This window comes from Eleginops maclovinus, chromosome 7, assembly GCF_036324505.1.
Source record: "Eleginops maclovinus isolate JMC-PN-2008 ecotype Puerto Natales chromosome 7, JC_Emac_rtc_rv5, whole genome shotgun sequence".
NCBI classification, from domain to species: domain Eukaryota; kingdom Metazoa; phylum Chordata; class Actinopteri; order Perciformes; family Eleginopidae; genus Eleginops; species Eleginops maclovinus.
In genome coordinates, this window is record NC_086355.1 from 24,869,109 (window position 1) to 24,887,516 (window position 18,408).

The 18,408-nt window shown below is 42.3% G+C and overlaps 1 protein-coding gene across 4 annotated transcripts in view; it reads left to right on the forward strand.

Moving 5' to 3' along the window:
- The window catches only part of LOC134867715 (inactive dipeptidyl peptidase 10-like), a 679,335-nt gene that overhangs the window by 273,794 nt on the left and 387,133 nt on the right, over nucleotides 1-18,408 (forward strand). For all 4 annotated transcript variants that reach the window (XR_010166171.1, XR_010166173.1, XR_010166172.1 and 1 more), the window contains exons 7-10: nucleotides 6,212-6,293; nucleotides 10,405-10,525; nucleotides 16,057-16,211; nucleotides 17,481-17,578. Coding sequence is in view for 1 of the 4 variants with exons in the window: in XM_063888497.1 (XP_063744567.1) it covers nucleotides 6,212-6,293; nucleotides 10,405-10,525; nucleotides 16,057-16,211; nucleotides 17,481-17,578 (456 nt within the window). In the remaining 3 variants the exon portion in view is untranslated. The remainder of the gene's footprint in view (nucleotides 1-6,211; nucleotides 6,294-10,404; nucleotides 10,526-16,056; nucleotides 16,212-17,480; nucleotides 17,579-18,408) is intronic.

The window sequence follows — 18,408 nt, forward strand, 5'->3', positions numbered from 1 at the left end:
AATGGAAGAGAGAGGAAGTAAAAATGAAGTAGTGTAGCATGTCTAAATAGAAAGTATGGTACTTGAGTTAATGTAATATATTTTGTTATTTTCCACCACTGAGTATTAAACTCTTTAGCTGTGAGCCAAGCAATCCAGTACAGCACAGATACTTCAGTAATGACTAAGTGCGATAAAAGTATTATCTTTATTTTTGTGACCTGCATAAAAGGAATGTGTTCCACACCTCTCAGACCACAGACCATGATCAGATGTAAGCAGTATAATTCTTACGACCGAACAGACTGCACCTGCTACATGTTGTGGAACAGTTGCAGCTGAAACATGTGGTTAATGTTGGGCTTTTGCTTCAAATCAGTACTTTAAGATTAGTTAAGAATAAATGTACTTTATTATTCCAATTTGGGAAATAGTTTTGTTACAGCAAAATGTAAACAAGGCATTGCACATGAGTTAAAAATAAAAAGTGGTAATAAATATAAAAAGCACATCAACAGATCATAGTAGGTACTGTACATAGGATACTATTGTGCAAAGATGTTGCATTTTTTCCAAGTACCTTAACAAACAGAAAGTATTACCTAACATAAATGACATATCTACGTAGTTTAAGTACATAACACTAAATTCTGATGTTATTCAGGTACGTGTGTCCGGTAATACAAAATCAGTGGCAGGGCTGGACTAACGGTCTTCTGAAGGTCCTGTGTTTCCTCAGAATTAACATTTTGTTGATCTAATCAGCTGATAACATTGAAAGCTGGTTGCTTTAAATCATACATTTGTTTGATGGATTTGTGGGGAATGGCGGTGTCTCAGATGGAGACACACATTGAGATAACTGCAACTCCATTTTAGGAAATTGCTACCATTGCATTCCGATCAGCTACGACTGAATCACCTCAAATATTGAAAAACGAAAAACTGTTTTTTATAGGGAGTAATCCATACACTGTGATTTGTGAGTAACATTTATGTGTAATAGACATCACTGTTTGAAAACCTCTGCTATAAAAAAAAAAACTAAATCTGAGCCATCATGGAAATACATTTTGTAGATAAAGTTGGCTCACTTAAAGTTTCCTCATCAGATTTTTTTTTCCTGCAACGGATGCGGAATAGTGACTGCAGGGTCCTGATGAGCTGAACAGTTCAGTTGTGTAAAACTAAAGGCCATGTTGCAGCTAAATATGGGGCATAGAATACAAAATGTTTACCAATCAGAGGGTTAGCGGACGACACTACCGTGGTGGGTCTCATCAGCCTCAACAATGAGACTACCTACAGGAAGGAAGTGAACCAGCTCGCCCGTTGGTGCCAAAATAACAACCTCTTCCTCAATGTGGGGAAAACAAAAGAGATTGTTGTTGACTTCAGGAGAACCCACTCTAAACCCCCCCTCCCTCTGACCATCAATGGTGCTGCTGTGGAGCAGGTGAGCAGCACCAAATTCCTGGGTGTGACCATCACAGATGACCTCACCTGGAAACACAACACCACTGCACTGGCAAAGAAGGCCCAGCAACGCCTCTACTTCATCAGGAAGCTCAAGCCCCCCCCCCGTCATGCTCTCATTCTACCGAGGCGCCACTGAGAGCATCCTCAGCAACTGCATCACACTGTGGTTTGGAAGCTGCACCGCTTCCAACCGCAAGAGCCTGCAGCGCATCGTGAACTCTGCCCAGAGGATCATCGGGGTCTCACTCCCTACACTACAGGACATCTACAGCACCCAACTCACCCGCAAAGCACTCGGCCCCACCCACCCCTGCAACAGCCTCTTCAGCCTCCTGCCTTCAGGGAGAAGGTTCCGCAGCCTCTGCTCGAGCTCCACCAGGCTGAGGAACAGCTTCTTCCACCAGGCGGTCAGGATGCTGAACTCTCTCCCTCCTCCCCTCCCTCCCTCCCTCCCTCCCTCCCTCCCTCCCTCCCTCTCTCCTCTCACTCTCTCTCTCCCTCCCTCTTTCCTTTCCCTCCCTCTCTCCTCTCGCTCCCCCTCTCTCCATCCCTCCCTCTCTCCCCCTCTAAAAACTAAAAACAATAACAGACTACAAAAGGACAACGAGTGGTGCTGAGGAAGTGTCTGCATCTCTCCCAGATGAACTGAACACATTTTATGCACGCTTTGAGAAGCCCCCGGCTGTGGAGGCACCAAAGGCCCAGGATCCCTGCTCACTGGTTTTAACCAGTGCAGATGTGTGTAGATCTCTGAAAAGGATCAACGCACACAGGGCTCCAGGACCTGATGGCATCCCTGGCCGTGCTCTCAAGGTGTGTGCAGTTCAGCTGGCAGATGTGTTCACAGACATTTTCAATAGGTCATTGCTCCAGTCTGTAGTCCCCACATGCTTTAAAGAGTCCATCATTGTCCCTGTCCCCAAAAAGACAAAACCCATCTGCCTCAATGACTACCGCCCAGTTGCACTCACCTCCATCATCATGAAGTGCTTTGAGCGGTTAGTCAAAACTTTTATCACCTCCTCCCTCCCTGACTCACTGGACCCCCTGCAGTTTGCCTACAGAGCAAACAGGTCCACGGATGATGCCATCTCCCTCACCCTCCACACTGCCCTCTCCCACCTGGACCAGAGGAACACTTATGTGAGAATGCTGTTCATTGACTACAGTTCAGCATTCAACACCATTGTGCCCTCCAAGCTCATCATTAAGCTCAGGGACCTTGGGCTCAACAGCGCCCTCTGTGACTGGATCATGAGCTTCCTGACGGGCAGATCCCAGGCAGTGCGGATGGGGAACATCACATCCTCCACCTTGACCCTCAACACCGGAGCCCCTCAGGGTTGTGTGCTCAGCCCTCTCCTCTACTCCCTGTTCACGCACGACTGCGTGGCCACACACAGCTCCAACACCATCATCAAGTTTGCTGACGACACAACCGTCATCGGCCTGATCACAGACGGCGACGAGACGGCGTACAGAGAGGAGGTCAGAGCCCTGACATCTTGGTGCCAGGACAACAACCTCCATCTCAACGTCAGCAAAACAAAGGAGCTGATTGTGGACTACAGGAAGAGGCAGAGAGAGGCACACACACCCATCACCATCGACGGGAATCCTGTGGAGAGAGTCAGCAGCTTCAGGTTCCTCGGGGTAAACATCAGTGAGGACCTGACATGGACACATCACACCAGGGTCATATCCAAGACGGCTCGACAGCGGCTCTTCTTCCTCCGCAGGCTGCGGAAGTTCAACATGGACTCCAGGATACTCTGCAACTTCTACAGGTGCACCATCGAGAGTATCCTGACTGGCTGCATCACCGCCTGGTATGGCAGTTGCACCGCCCTCAACCGTAAGACTCTACAGAGGGTGGTGAAAACTGCTCAGCACATCACCAGGACGGAGCTGCCATCCATGGAGGACCTCTACACCCAGCGGTGTAGGAAGAAGGCCGGTAGGATATTAAAGGACCCCCATCACCCCAGCAACAATCTGTTCTGTCTGCTGCCGTCTGGCAGACGGTACCGCAGCATCCGGACCAAGACCACCAGACTCAGAGACAGTTTTATACCACAGGCTATAAGACTACTGAACTCCTGAGCTGTGTGAATGTCTACTCACATCTGTTTATAGTACACACATACATATATATACTGTATATTTTACACATCTGCCATACATATCTGTTTATAGTACACATATCTATATATTGTACATATCTGCCATATATATCTGCTATACATAATATATGCATCTGCCCATACCTCCTCATTCAACAGTGTAAAGTGTTTAAATACTTTCAGTGTATTCCACATATGTATATATTTCACATCCTCAAATCTTTATTGTTGTTATTGTAAATATTCTTCTCTTTTGCACTATTTTATTTATGTTATTTGCACCATGTATGTTGAGTTGTTGGAGGAGCACGCGACATAAGATTTTCATTGCCAACATATATGCTGTATCTGCTGTGCATATGACAAATAAAGCCTTGAAACCTTGAAACCTTGAAACCTCTCTCATCTCCCTCTACCCCCGCTCCCATCTCTCCCCTGACCTCTCCACCCTCCGTCCCACCCACCTTTCCCCACAGCCTCAATGGAAATGTACCAGGACATTAATCCCCCTCCCTCACACACCCGTCCCTCATCCAGCACCAGTCACTTTCTATTCTCCGCTGCTACTGAAAATGTACTTTGCACTAAAGATCTACTTGCACTACCGTCAAACTGTTGATTGTGTCTAACATATGTATATATTTTTAAAAATGTTTTTGTACACCCCTTTTTACCCCCCCCCCCCTTTTTTTTTCTAGGCTCTTGTCTTTTTATGTTATATGTTCTTTTATATTTGCACTGTGGGACTGCCAGAAACGGTATTTCAATTTTCTGTATGTATAACACACATGGAAACTTTGACAATAAAGTGGACTTTGACTTTGACTTGATCCCAGCCCCCGCTGACAACATGTCGAGGTGTCCTTGGGGAAGACACTAAACCCCAAATTACCCACTGTAGGGATGTCTGCTGTATTGAATTTAGTCTCTGAAAAAAAGAATCAGCTAATCAACTAACATAAAGCCTCGGAGAAAATTAAGAGACCACTTCAGCATTATCATTTTCTCTTGTTTTATTATTTATAGACATGTCTTTGAGTTAAATGATTTTCTTTTTTCTTATTGTATTCTTTAAACTACTGACCATATTTTTCTGTGTTGGGATTCAACAGACACTGGACTGTCTGCCATACATTTAAGAAATATTTGGAGTGGTCTTTTCATTTTTTTCTGTAGCAAAATTGAGCTCTTGCCAACTTTGCTCGGACCTTTAGATACGACCTTCATTTATATCTCAAGAAGTGTGGTTACTGCATGCTGCATTGTCGAGATGTAGATGTCATCACGGAAAAATATGATTTGAAAGAGAAAAAAGAAAATATATTTTAATCTTGAACCAAAAAAACATCAGAATCTGAAAGCATAACATCTGCAAATGAAAACCATTATGATTCAATACCAAAATAAAGATAACATTGAAATGTGGAAAAACATATCTATTCAAAGAAATTGTTAAACTGGATCCAAAACATATTCAATCTGATAAAAACTATTAAAATACTTTTTTTTTGTTTGAATACATCATTGTAATTTTCAAAGTTCAGGATCAAATCTTGAACTTGAGGCAACTTCTGTCCATACACACACTTAGACCAGATGTAAGAATGTGTGTATGCTCAGTTTGATGAACATCATCAGTAGATCAACAGACAGTCTGCAGCCTCCTGCTGCTGTACAGGTGGGACACACTCTCTGTCCAAAGTGCTGAACCCCGTCATGCTGCAGATGCCGCTACCTGCCTCCTGTTTCATTTTGAGATGACACTGTTGTTTTTATAATACAGCCCATAGGACATGTGTGTTTTAAGGCTTCAGGTACTTTTTCATCAATGATTAATTCAACAACATTTTCTTGATTGATAGTTTGGTCTATAAAACATAAAAAACTGTATAAAGAAATGTAATAAGCACAATGTCCTAGAGATTAGATTAGATACAATTGTGTACACATTATTGACATAAGGAAATAGTTTCGCACAGTAGCATGTAAAAAAAGAAAGACATTCCACATGAAATATAAATATATAACATAAACTGATAATATGTACATACTTACAGAATATATAGAGATTATCTATGGAATACACAGTCTTACAATGTACAGAATAAGTTAATATACACCATATTAGACTAACCTACTTTTAAATAAACCTTAAACAAATTGTGCATACATTATAAAGTTTACAAAGTAGTTACCGTTTTTTAATTCAAATGTAAATGCAGTTTTTGTACTATATGTAGATATGATTCAGGGTCATTGAAAGGAGGAAACAGAATGGAGTCAGGTTAAAAAAGATATTTATTTATGACAATTGTCAACATACGTGACCACCGCTGGGTTACGTGATGACATCCCTTGTTTGCCAGAGACTCATCCCTCCTCGACAATCTCTTGTGCCTGTAGCCATCGGGCTGCACAATCAAGGGTTAACCATAACGCATCAAAAACAACGTGCACTGGTACCTGCACATTTCAATATCTACATGTTTAACATATATTCATACTGTTACTAAATGTTTATTCTTATTTTATTTCAGTTTTTATATTCCCAAAATCCCTTTGTATATTCTCATGTGTAATGTCTGTGTTTCTCTCTTCTTCTGTTTCTTATTTTTCTCTTTCTCTCTCAGGGAGGTTTGGGAGCTGGACCCCCCTGAGGTGGTGAACTCCGTGCTGCAGTACGCTGCCTGGGGGGTTCAAGGCCAACAGCTGGTGAGAACACAGACACATTTTCCCCAGCTTCACCCTTTACCATATGACTGTGTCTGCATGAGCTTTATCTCAGCTCAGGGTTATTTCATTTATTTTTACATGTACTTATTTGTGACTCCCACCTGCTCAATTAACTACATTATTCTAAAAGCATGTTGTTTTTTTAAGATACACGATTCAAGGTTGGTGAAATGAAACACCTGTTTTCATTGATGTCTCACTGCATTTATGAACGGACTAATGGAGACACATTGAATCAACATTAGGTTGTGAGGTTGCTCTCCTTGCAATTAATTTGGCTAGCACAGAAAAATAAAATAAGGTTTAATGTTGCCTTCAACTTATTTCTTGGTGAATGCTTAGTCCTTATCTGACGTCAGAACTTAAAAGGAAAAGCAGTCATTTGAAGCCTCTGTAATTGTGGAGACAATAACATAATAACTTATCTTCAGCTCCAGGCCGATACAATATGTGCTTTTAGCGCATGTGTCTCTGAACTGAAAGGAAACAAAAAAGGTGTTATATGTTCTAATTCTTTACCCTTAAATAGGTATTTAATGTTTTGGAACATTAGTTGTTTGGTCATTTCTACATTACACCCATATTACACAATTATCCAGCCCCAATTTAACCCATGTTACACCATTATTACACCCGTTTATCACCCATATTACTCCTTTATTACATGCATGCTACACCATGATTACACCTATATTAACCCCTTATTATACCCATAAACTGTTAGACCCATATTACACCCATGTAAACCAATATTACACCCAGATGTTATCTAAACCCTATCACAACCATATTACACACATATTACGCTGTTATTGCAACCATATTACAATGTTAATAGACCCTTATTACACCTATGCAACACCAATATTACCCCCTAATACACAGACACAGTCAAATAAATGATCCATCGGATACAGAAACCATTTAAGGGTTAATTTCCAACTTTTCCAAATGAAACATTTTTGAATGGAACTAATTAGATGCACATTTTCTCCAATCATACCTTTTTTTTATTAATCTACCCCAGACAGATGGTCTGGGGTTTTATTTGACAGCTTAAGGGCCACAGCAACGTAGAGCCGCTTTGTCCGTGTTAGCACATTTAGGCGTGTAATATTTGAGCATAAATCAAACAGGACTCCATTAGGAAGTCATTATGGTGATAAGGGTGAGAGCCAGACAGACGTGAAGGCGTTTTCGCTCTCGAGTGGACCGTGAAGCATCATTAGCTAGAAGAGCATCTTTGGAAACAACAACCTAACGTGGGCATTATGTCCGTAGGCAGTCATGGCAATTATTTGGGAATTTGTGTATTCTCATTAAGATTCTAGAAAGTTTTGTTTGGAATATGAATTAGGTGTCAGTTCATCATGTTTTAAGCAATGCACACACAGTTTCGTTCTTAGGAGTTGTTTGAATTTCTTGAATTGGTTCAGTGTCTGGCAGTGAGCACCTTCAGAGGACATTAATATCTTTGGTTTGCTGAGAGCCACAGACCGGGGATGAAGGTGGGAAACTACTGAGAGATGGACACACTGGTTTTGGTCTTTTTGTACAAATCTCCACGTGACGGTCATCGCCAGAGCTTGGAGGTTGTCATATTACATTTGGAGTTATGAGCACTTCTTAAATCCAAACACCATTCAAAGATGTTTTTAAATAGTTACAAAACTTTACTTTTACAAAACTATATTTCCAATTTGCCAGGTCTTTAACCTTGCTTTTGCCATTGGGTCAAATTCGAGCAGTTTCTAAATGTTTTCTCTATGTGTTGTACTGTCACGGTGTTAACATGGATTAAACAGCCAGCCAAACGCTTTTGAGAGCCAGGGAATGAGCAGCCATGCTCTTTTATTGACTTCCTTGCAGTCAGCTGACATTCAGAGAGAGTGAAACTATAGAAAAAAGAAGATACAAGGCACTTAGTGATCTCATACATGCAAGTATAGCAAACACAGATTAACACATAAGATCACCAAGTGTATGTAAGGTAAATAAAAAGTCAATAATGCTAACGCTAGCCCGAATGCTAACGCTAGCAGCCAAGCTAACACATTTGCTCATTCAGTTTAAACATTCCAAATGTCATCACATAAAAACAATACATGTTTATAACTACTTCATACACTTACAGTCATTGCTTTCGGACAGACGTGACTTGTTAAACTCTTCAGGTTGTATAGGAAAAGTTGAGTAGGTCTACTGCCATGCTTTTCTGTTCACTTGTTCTCCTACTTCCTGTACCATGTTGTCTAAATTAAAGTCTCAAAATAAAAGTCCTATAGTAACAATAAACCATGACAACGCGAAACCTTCATTACACAACAAACTTATGAATGAAGGGCAGAACAGTTTTAGTATCAGAGCATTAGATATTTTGTTTAACTGCCACACACAAAAAACATTGATGGAACCAGGGAGACAAACGTTGCACAGCTGACGAGAACACAACAATAACTATAAATGGCCGACTACACTCACTGTACAGTTGCAGAAATGGTTCCTCCTACTTCTCTTTTGCAGATTCTGCTGTTAGATAAGTATTCTTGAACCTTTAGCTCATGAATGGTCTGCCCTCCGGACTACTGAGGTCTCGGGGTCCTGCAGGCCGACAGCAGACGGCCTGCTGACTTTGAGGTTGTGTCAGTGCAGAGGGAGACCCTTTGCACGTGAAGTGTTATGTAAGATCACTTAAGACCACAGACGTCCAGCTTTATAGACAGACTGAACAAAGATTGTGTTTCCTAGACAGACTTTGATCAGTGTGACGTTGACAGTGTCTGAGATGTTGGATTTGTATGTTGTGACGTGTGTCAGTGAGTTCAGCATTGTTTTTATCAACAGGGAAATGTTGGCAGCATTTTTCACTCGGCAATCCTTAGTATCACAGCCATTCAAACATACATTCATTGGCAAATAGTCAACAAGTACTTATTTTGGCAGCTGGCTTTTCACATTAGCCAAAAACCCATCATCGTCATGTATGTGACAACCCGTTGGTGTATAAGGTAGCTAATGTCCGACGCATGTGTGGCATACAGTCGTATTATTCAGTTGTATTCAGTAGTTAAAAGTTAGTAGTAGAAGATGATGTGCTGTTGTGTATTGCTTGTGGTTAGGAACATAACTTGTTGTGCTAAAATGATTGTGTTCATAGGCGATATTGCTAACATGTTTTGAGAGATTACCAGCAGGTGTCTGTATTGTCTCAGTGCATTTATGATGAGAGTGTCCCGTCAAGTCTCGCGAGAGCACGGAGAAGAATGAGAGTTTGAGTACAAAGAGAAGTGTGATTCGGGGAAAATGGCGAGTGTAGACATGAAGGTGATCTTTTGTTTCATCCAGAAATATTAAAACAAATAAATGTGTAGCACCGGGGGGAACCTGTGTGAGAGTATCATTCTGTTCCCGCTACATTGGCAGTATTTAAACAAAGAACGTCTGTACCTTCATGGGCAAATTGGCCATGAATGCTTTGCTGTGCCGTTAAGTTCCTATGGAAAGACAATTTCGTTTATATTTGACCTTGAATCCCCTGATCTTTGGACGCACAACCAATGAAATAACAGCTGTATGATATGGCACATTCAAGCATGTGAGGTAACCATAGAAACAAAACTAATTTGCTCATTTAACCACAAGGCTTGGCGCAAATTGTCTATCATGTGAAGGCAGCTTTATCCCGACTGACGGATTGTTTATCCAATCACCTGCCAGCTATTTTCCTAAAGTAGCTGTTTCCAATGGTGGCTGCTTAAGTGGTTCCAGCTCAGAACATATTTGGGCCGTTGGGTTTTGGAGCCAAAGTGTCAGAACTTGAAATCCCTACAGGTAGATGGTTCTGGTTCTGGTATTCGAGGCGGAATAGGTTTTCTTCCAACAAAACAGTTGAAAGTACATGATAGGTTATCTCTGTTTATTAACAATACCTTTCACCTTCAATACTTTTGGATAATTGAGCATGCGTGTACTGTAATAGTTAATACTTTGCATGCACATACACCTATATTACACACAACAGGAGCAGGGAAAACCCCCAAAAGCATAATAGGCCCTCTATGAGTTATGACTGTGTGCTTTGCCTCCACAGATCTACATATTTGAAAATAACATCTACTACCAATCAGATGTCAAGAGTAACTCACTGAGGATAACGTCTTCAGGGAAGGAAGGCATCATCTTCAATGGGATTGCTGACTGGCTCTATGAAGGTACATATCAACCTTTCCTCATGCCTAATTATTTAGTCCAAAAGTCTGGAGCGGGAGAAATACCATCACCAACATAAAAAGCACTCGCCTGCAAATATGTCTCACATCAAGACTTATTGCCACTGACTGGACAGGTGTGACACGTTCAGTAAAGAGGACATTTTATGCCCATGTTCAGGTGTATATCAGTATGTAGTGTCTCTACTTTAAAGAGTCCTCTCCTGCTGATGTTCAGGTGTATATCAGTATATAGTGTCTCTACTTTAAAGAGTCCTCTCCTGCTGATGTTCAGGTGTATATCAGTATGTAGTGTCTCTACTTTAAAGAGTCCTCTCCTGCTGATGTTCAGGTGTATATCAGTATGTAGTGTCTCTACTTTAAAGAGTCCTCTCCTGCTGATGTTCAGGTGTATATCAGTATGTAGTGTCTCTACTTTAAAGAGTCCTCTCCTGCTGATGTTCAGGTGTATATCAGTATGTAGTGTCTCCACTCTAAAGAGTCCTCTCCTGCTGATGTTCAGGTGTATATCATTATGTAGTGTCTCTACTTTAAAGAGTCCTCTCCTGTTGATGTTCAGGTGTATATCAGTATGTAGTGTCTCTACTTTAAAGAGTCCTCTCCTGCTGATGTTCAGGTGTATATCAGTATGTAGTGTCTCTACTTTAAAGAGTCCTCTCCTGCTGATGTTCAGGTGTATATCAGTATGTAGTGTCTCTACTTTAAAGAGTCCTCTCCTGCTGATGTTCAGGTGTATATCAGTATGTAGTGTCTCTACTTTAAAGAGTCCTCTCCTCCTGATGTTCAGGTGTATATCAGTATGTAGTGTCTCTACTTTAAAGAGTCCTCTCCTGCTGATGGTCAGGTGTATATCAGTATGTAACGTCTCTACTTTAAAGAGTCCTCTCCTGCTGATGTTCAGGTGTATATCAGTATGTAGTGTCTCTACTTTAAAGAGTCCTCTCCTGCTGATGTTCAGGTGTATATCAGTATGTAGTGTCTCTACTTTAAAGAGTCCTCTCCTCCTGATGTTCAGGTGTATATCAGTATGTAGTGTCTCTACTTTAAAGAGTCCTCACCTGCTGGTGTTCAGTGTAGTGTCTCTACTTTAAAGAGTCCTCTCCTGCTGTTGTTCAGGGGTATATCAGTATAGTGTCTCTACTTTAAAGAGTCCTCTCCTGCTGATGTTCAGTGTAATGTCTCTAACTTTAAAGAGTCCTCTCCTGCTGTTGTTCAGGGGTATATCAGTATAGTGTCTCTACTTTAAAGAGTCCTCTCCTGCTGATGTTCAGGTGTATATCAGTATGTAGTGTCTCTACTTTAAAGGGTCCTCTTCTGCTGATGTGTATCAACCGGGAAGCATCTCAACTTTTAAACAGTCCTCTCCTGCTGATGTTCAGGTGCAGGGACGTGCACAGGTACGGGGTAAAACTGCCCGGGCAATGGCCCGTGTGCCCTTTTTGGCTGATCTGCCCCTCTGGAGACAGCGAGAGTTTTTTTGTTTTTGTGTTGTGGCCTAATCAACATGATAAACCCAAAATGACAATAACTTTGACCTGCACTCTCTTCTGAACACATACATGGGCATATTTTTAACAATACTCTCGTTACTTATCTATATCTATTTATTTTTATTTTTTTGAATTTTTAAATTTGTGTTTCATATCCCTGTGTGAACCTGTACTGTTTTTACTCTTCTCTGTTACTGCCTAAACACTTAAATCTCCCCACGGGGATTAATAAAGGTACATCGTATTTTAGTATTGTAGCGTCTCTCTGCGGGAAACACATCTTGTCAGCGTCCCCAGTCACGTGACTTTGTTTACAATCTGACAGCTGAGAGTAAAGGAAAGTCCTCCGAGTCCGGCCTCTTATGGCTAGGATGATCATACCAAATGCCTGCCTGGCTTTGGTGGCCAATCCCTGGTCAATCTGTCCCCGGAAATGTCCCCGCTTTCAAATATGCTTTAAAAACACTTTTGAATGAATAACTCGTTTCAGTGTGAACTCATTCCACACAGTATAACCACAAAAGTGTTTTAAACCGGGTAAGTTTTGGTCCCTGAGCAAGGCACCGTTCCCTACACTGCTCCCCGGGCGCCGTATATATGGCAGCCCACTGCTCCTAACACTAGGATGGGTCAAACGCAGAATTCTCGAATTTCCCCCACGGAGATTAATAAAAGTACATCTTTCTTATAATACTGTGGCTATTGGTTCCGATGCTTAAGACCGCCTCTATAGTGTCGGATTTTGGAAAATTTATTTTGAGTTTTCTCATGGCAGTTAAAGTATAGGGGACAAACCAGGGGACTTTACTTCCTTTTGACACCGTCGGTTATTTACAAAACAAACACTTAAATATACTTGTTATTGTTCTTTTCATCTGCTCTGTAAACTCCCTCAACGCTCGCTCTCTTCACCTGATCGCCCTCTCACAAAGGGAGAACACTTCACTGTCCCACTTCATTGTAGGAGTTTTCCCACGTCTCTACCACTTTAGTTTGACCATCTCTGTTATTAAGTTATGGAATACTAAATAAATAGGCAATTCGATACCTTACCATTACTGCGCTCATAAAGAATGATATGAATAAGAGTAATGCGTATTGAACTGGTTTCATTAATTAGTGAGTTTATTTAAAGAAATTAGTTAGAAGCCCTATTTAATCAGTATGTGTGCTCAGCAGTTACAATGGTCAAACTACAATAAAACAGAATTGTCCCCATTTTTCTTTAATAGTTACTAACATTAGATATTTTAATGAGATATGGGCCGCAAAACTAAAAATGTCCCAAGTAGTCGCCTTGGCTTATTTTGTTATGAGATGATGTGAATTACTATACAAATTAATTAATGTAATATTTGTTGTTTTTTTGTTAATGCATAGCCTAATGTTACATTTCTGATTCAAGACAGAGGAGACTGAAGCAGAGAGAGATATCTGAAGGAGGCAGCTAAAAGGACTGCGACTTTGCGGAGCTGGATAAAAGGTGCCAGCAGGGCAGCTGCAGCACTGTGATTATGTCAAGCAACTACATAAATTGGAGTACACTAATAACTCATTAAAACAAATATGTAAATCAGTGATAAATGCAAAGTATATATCTGTGCTGAGTGAAGTTAATATTTTCTGTTGGGGGCTAACCCCAAGCCTCCAGTTCAGAACACATTTGAGAGCTTGGTGATCAAGTCAAATATTACTAATAGCTGTAGTATAATATGGATAAGATGGCCAGATGACTGGTTCACAAAAGCTTTACAACAGGTTGTAAATATTCTATACAATTAGGCAACATATTTATTATCACATGAATGACTATATATAACCTTCTCCAGTCTAATGGGACTCACAACAATCCCTGAGTGCAGCCACAATCCATTCAAATGCACTGCACTAGTGTTCAGTTGTCTTAGTATGTTTTTATAGCATTAAAGAATGAAGTGTATATGTTACTTAATTCTGATTCTAATAATTCTGTTTCAAAATAAGAATATATATATGTAAAATGTTTCTTTTGGAGACACCTCCATCTTTGAACTCCTTTATAGTGTGAAAAGGAGAACAGTAATAATGCTTTCATTATTTGACCACTTACAACAATGCCTTATAAAGAGCTCTAAAACATTATCTTAATTGGGGGGAGGCCCTTTTCCAGTTTAGAGCAATAGCCTCTCCACATGTCTGTGCACGTCCCTGTTTAGTTGTATATCCGTATAATAACACACCTGAATAACCAGCAGGCACAAAAAAGAGTGGGACTTGGGCGTTCATCCCATAAAGTTGTAGCGATCTGGGGGAGAATAATCGAAGAGCAGGGGTTGATATACTGGAGACTGATGACTGGATGGGGCGTAGGTTAATTGGCAGAGAGGGTTAGGAACTGCAGCCAGGTGTTAGGGTGGTCGAGCCAGGAGCCAGGATGGACAGCCATGTCCATGCCAACAATAACACACACATAGAGGGCTGCTGGAGAGCTAGAGAGGTGTCAGTGTGTTTTGAAATGATGTGTGTTACAAGCAAAAGCTCAGGAAATAATTTATTCTTCTTCTGAAAAAAATTCAGAGATGTTCCTGCTAATTGTTGGAATAAGCTTGCTGGAGACACTAAACAGGATCTAGATGTCAGATGATGACGTGTTGAGAAACTGTGTCGCCACAGTGGGTTTGAAAACATTGCGAATAAACAGATAATATCTATCTAAATTTTAAATAGTTGGCTGACTGTCCCATAAAGCACAAATGTCCTCATTGAGAGACATTACCTCATAAAAGGCAGAGATTAAATATTCATAATGTTTGTTCTACTGCCAATATCTCCCCGCTGGGTGTGCTTTAAGTAAACACACACTGCATGCACTCAGAGACTGGCCATCTCTCAGGAGAAAAGAGTATTATGTAAATCTCATAAAGAGGGAAGCGACCGCAATATCCGCACTGTTGGTCCACCTTCCTTCTTTCCTTTTATGCCTAATTATGTTGGGGAAGTGCAATAATGTTGCAATTAGCGATGATTGACCCTTAAAGAAGAACTTGGTTTAATACCTCTCCAGGCATTTTTATTTTCCATTACAGTGTGTTTGGTGCCTTTCCGAGAACCAGCACCTTATCGTGGTGGAGAGGTTTGTGTGCCCCGATGAACCTGGGGGCTGTGTTGTCTGGAACCTTGTGTTCCTGGTAGGGTGTCCCATGGCAAATTGGTCTCAGGTAAGGGGCCAGACTAAGATTGGTTCAAAAGACCTCATGAATAACACACTTGAAAGTGTGGATACCCAGCCCGGAGGAAGCCCGGGGTCCCCTTCTGGAGCCAGGCCCAGAAGGAGGACTCCTCGGCGAGCGTCTACTGGCCGGGCTTGCCGCAGAGCCTGGCCGGGCACAGCCCAAAAAAGCAATGTGGGCAACACCTCCGCTTCTCCGTCCCGCGGTCCCACCACCTAGAGGAAACAGCAATGGGGTCGAGTGCGCTGCCAGAAGGGTGGCAGTGAAAGCAGAGGGTCTCGACGGACCAGACCCGGGCGGTGGAAGCTGGCTTTGGGGACGTGGAACGTCACCTCTCTGGGGGGGAAGGAGCCGGTGCTTGTGTGGGAGGTGGAGTGTTACCAGTTGGATCTGGTGGGGCTCACCTCTACGCACAGCGTCGGTCTGGAACCTTACTTCTTGATAGGGGTTGGACTCTATTCTTCTCTGGATTTGCCCAAGGTGAGAGGTGCCGAGCAGGTGTGGGGATACTCACAAGCCCCCGGTTGACTGCTGCTTTGTTGGAATCTACCCCATTGGACGAGAGGGTCGCCTCCCTACGCCTGCAGGTTATTGGGGGGAAAACTCTGACTGTTGTGTGTGCTTATGCACCAAACAGCAGTTCAGAGTATTCGGCCTGTCTCATTTTCTGAACATCTTTTGGGTTGGATACCTAAAATAAGGTCCGTGTTTAACAAAGCTGAATCGATTTTATTGTTTCATTCTACCACATAAAATATGTCCGAGCTTGATGAAAACATGTAACCCCCCGTTGTGTTTTCTTCCTCCCGAACAGAGGAGATCCTTCAGACCCATGTGGCCCACTGGTGGTCCCCTGATGGAGAGAGGTTGGCCTTCCTGGTCCTTAATGACAGTTTGGTGCCCAACATGGCGCTACCTCGCTTCACCGGCATGACATACCCCAAAGGAAAGCAATACCCATACCCCAAGGTAAACACCTGTCATCATAACATCAGACTGGATACAGCCATGCTCTCAGGCAAATGTGAAGAAGCAGGTATTGTTGTCGTTTTAATTCACGATTTGGGGATTTGTTGCTATGAAGAAAAATGTATCCAAAATTCAAGGCACACTTAACCAGCGCCATGCCATCCCATTTGGTTGGTGCTTACTGGGACCATCATTTGTTCTTCAATAAGACCCCAAACACACCTCCAGGCTATGTGAGGGCTATTTGACTACGAAGGAAAGTGATGTAGTGCTGCGTCAGATGAACTGCCCTCCCACCCGACCTCGACCCCAATTAAGATTCTTTGGGTTCAGTTGGGCCGCAGAGTGAAGAAAAAGCAACCAACGAGTTGGATTTGTTTGCTATGAATAAACGCCATTTCAAGGCAGTCCTGAATGGCTTCCTTCTCCAGACCCTGAGGTTCCTTAGACACATCTTTGCACTCACTATCCAATTAGCAAACACAAAATAATGCACCAGTGCACACACCCTTCATCTCCTTATGCCTCTGAGCCACATTACAGCACTGATTTCCACAACCTCCTGCTGACCTCTGGTGCCGAGGATTAATATGTTTAACCTGTGAGGGCCGAGACCCCTGCTACTACTCAATACGCCTGCTACCGCTGCCCTGGCTGGGGGCCCAGAGCAGACAGACTCCGGCCCTGTGTGCTTCATTTCTCCTCCAGGAGAAGCTTGATCAGTTCAGAGTCAGTACCCTTTCCCCTGAAACCCCCGCTCCTGCCGTGGAAGAGCCTCATGTTGAATCACTGCTGGCCTCTCCACCCTTTCCTCTGGAGACCCCCCCCCCCCACCCCAGCCACAGCTACATGTTTCTATATGGTGCTCACAGCGCCAGCAGAGGAAATCAAAGTGGAATTAGTCGTCGCAGGTGGAATGAAAAAAATGTAATTTGTTATACTGCAATGATCCCAACAGCGTTATCATGTCTGAGGGGCGGGGGTTCTCTTGGTTGCACAAGATGTACATTGTCAAACAGAGAGAGCAATGACACAATGCAAAAGCCTCTTCTGTTCTACTGCACTTATTGCTTCTAAAATGCATCATGTTTAATCAGTCTTAACCTGTCTGCTGTTAACTTAGTCAAACAACACCCCCACAGCTTTTGAATAACAACTTCCTTGTTTTCTAACTGCACTTATTTTTGTATCACTTTTTTCTTGTGCAGCAAGTCACATTTGATGATGCAATGCTTGTGTCTGATGTCTGGACTCTGTGTGTGCCTGCAGGCTGGCCAACCCAACCCGGCAGTGAAGCTGTACGTAGTCAATCTTTACGGGCCGACGCACACATTGGAGCTCATGCCTCCAGAGACACTCAAGCTACGGTAAGAAGAACTTCTTCTTTCTTTGTCAGCCCCTCCTATCAGCTGTTGTTCCACTGAAAAAGGCTTTTGAGATACTGAATTTGCCCAGTAGACACTTTTGTAAGTGGGGGAGCGTGTGCCCTGCAGACCACAGGGTCAAATTATTAAGGTGTGTCCTTTAATTAGTATCACAGGTGTCTTCAGACTTGTAATCAGTCAGTCTGCCTATTTAAAGGGTGAAAAGTAATCACTGTACTGTGTAGTATCATGGTGTGCACCACACTGAACATGGAGCACAGAAAGCTAAGGAGAGAATTGTCTCAGGATATTAGAAAGAAAATGATAGAAAAGCATGTTAAAGGTAAAGGCTATAAGACCATTTCCAATCAGCTTGATGTTCCTGTGATTACAGTTGCACATATTATTCAGAAGTTTAAGGTCCATGGGACTGTAGCCAACTTCCCTGGACGTAGCTGCAAGAGGAAAATTGATGAGAAATTGAAGAGACGGATAATACGAATGGTAACCAAAGAACCCTGAACAACTTCCAAAGAGATTAGAGGTGAACTCCAAGGTCAAGGTACGTCAGTGTCAGATCGCACCATCCGCCGCTGTTTGAGCCAAAGTGGACTTAATGGAAGACGACCGAGGAGGACATTACTGTTGAAAGCAAATCATAACAAAGTGAGACTGGAATTTGCCACAATGCATGTTGACAAGCTACAAAGCTTCTGGGAGAATGTCCTTTGGACAGATGAGACAAAACTGGAACTTTTTGGCAAGTCACATCAGCTCTATTTTTACAGATGCAAAAAGGAAGCACACACAGAAAAGAACACTATACCTATTGT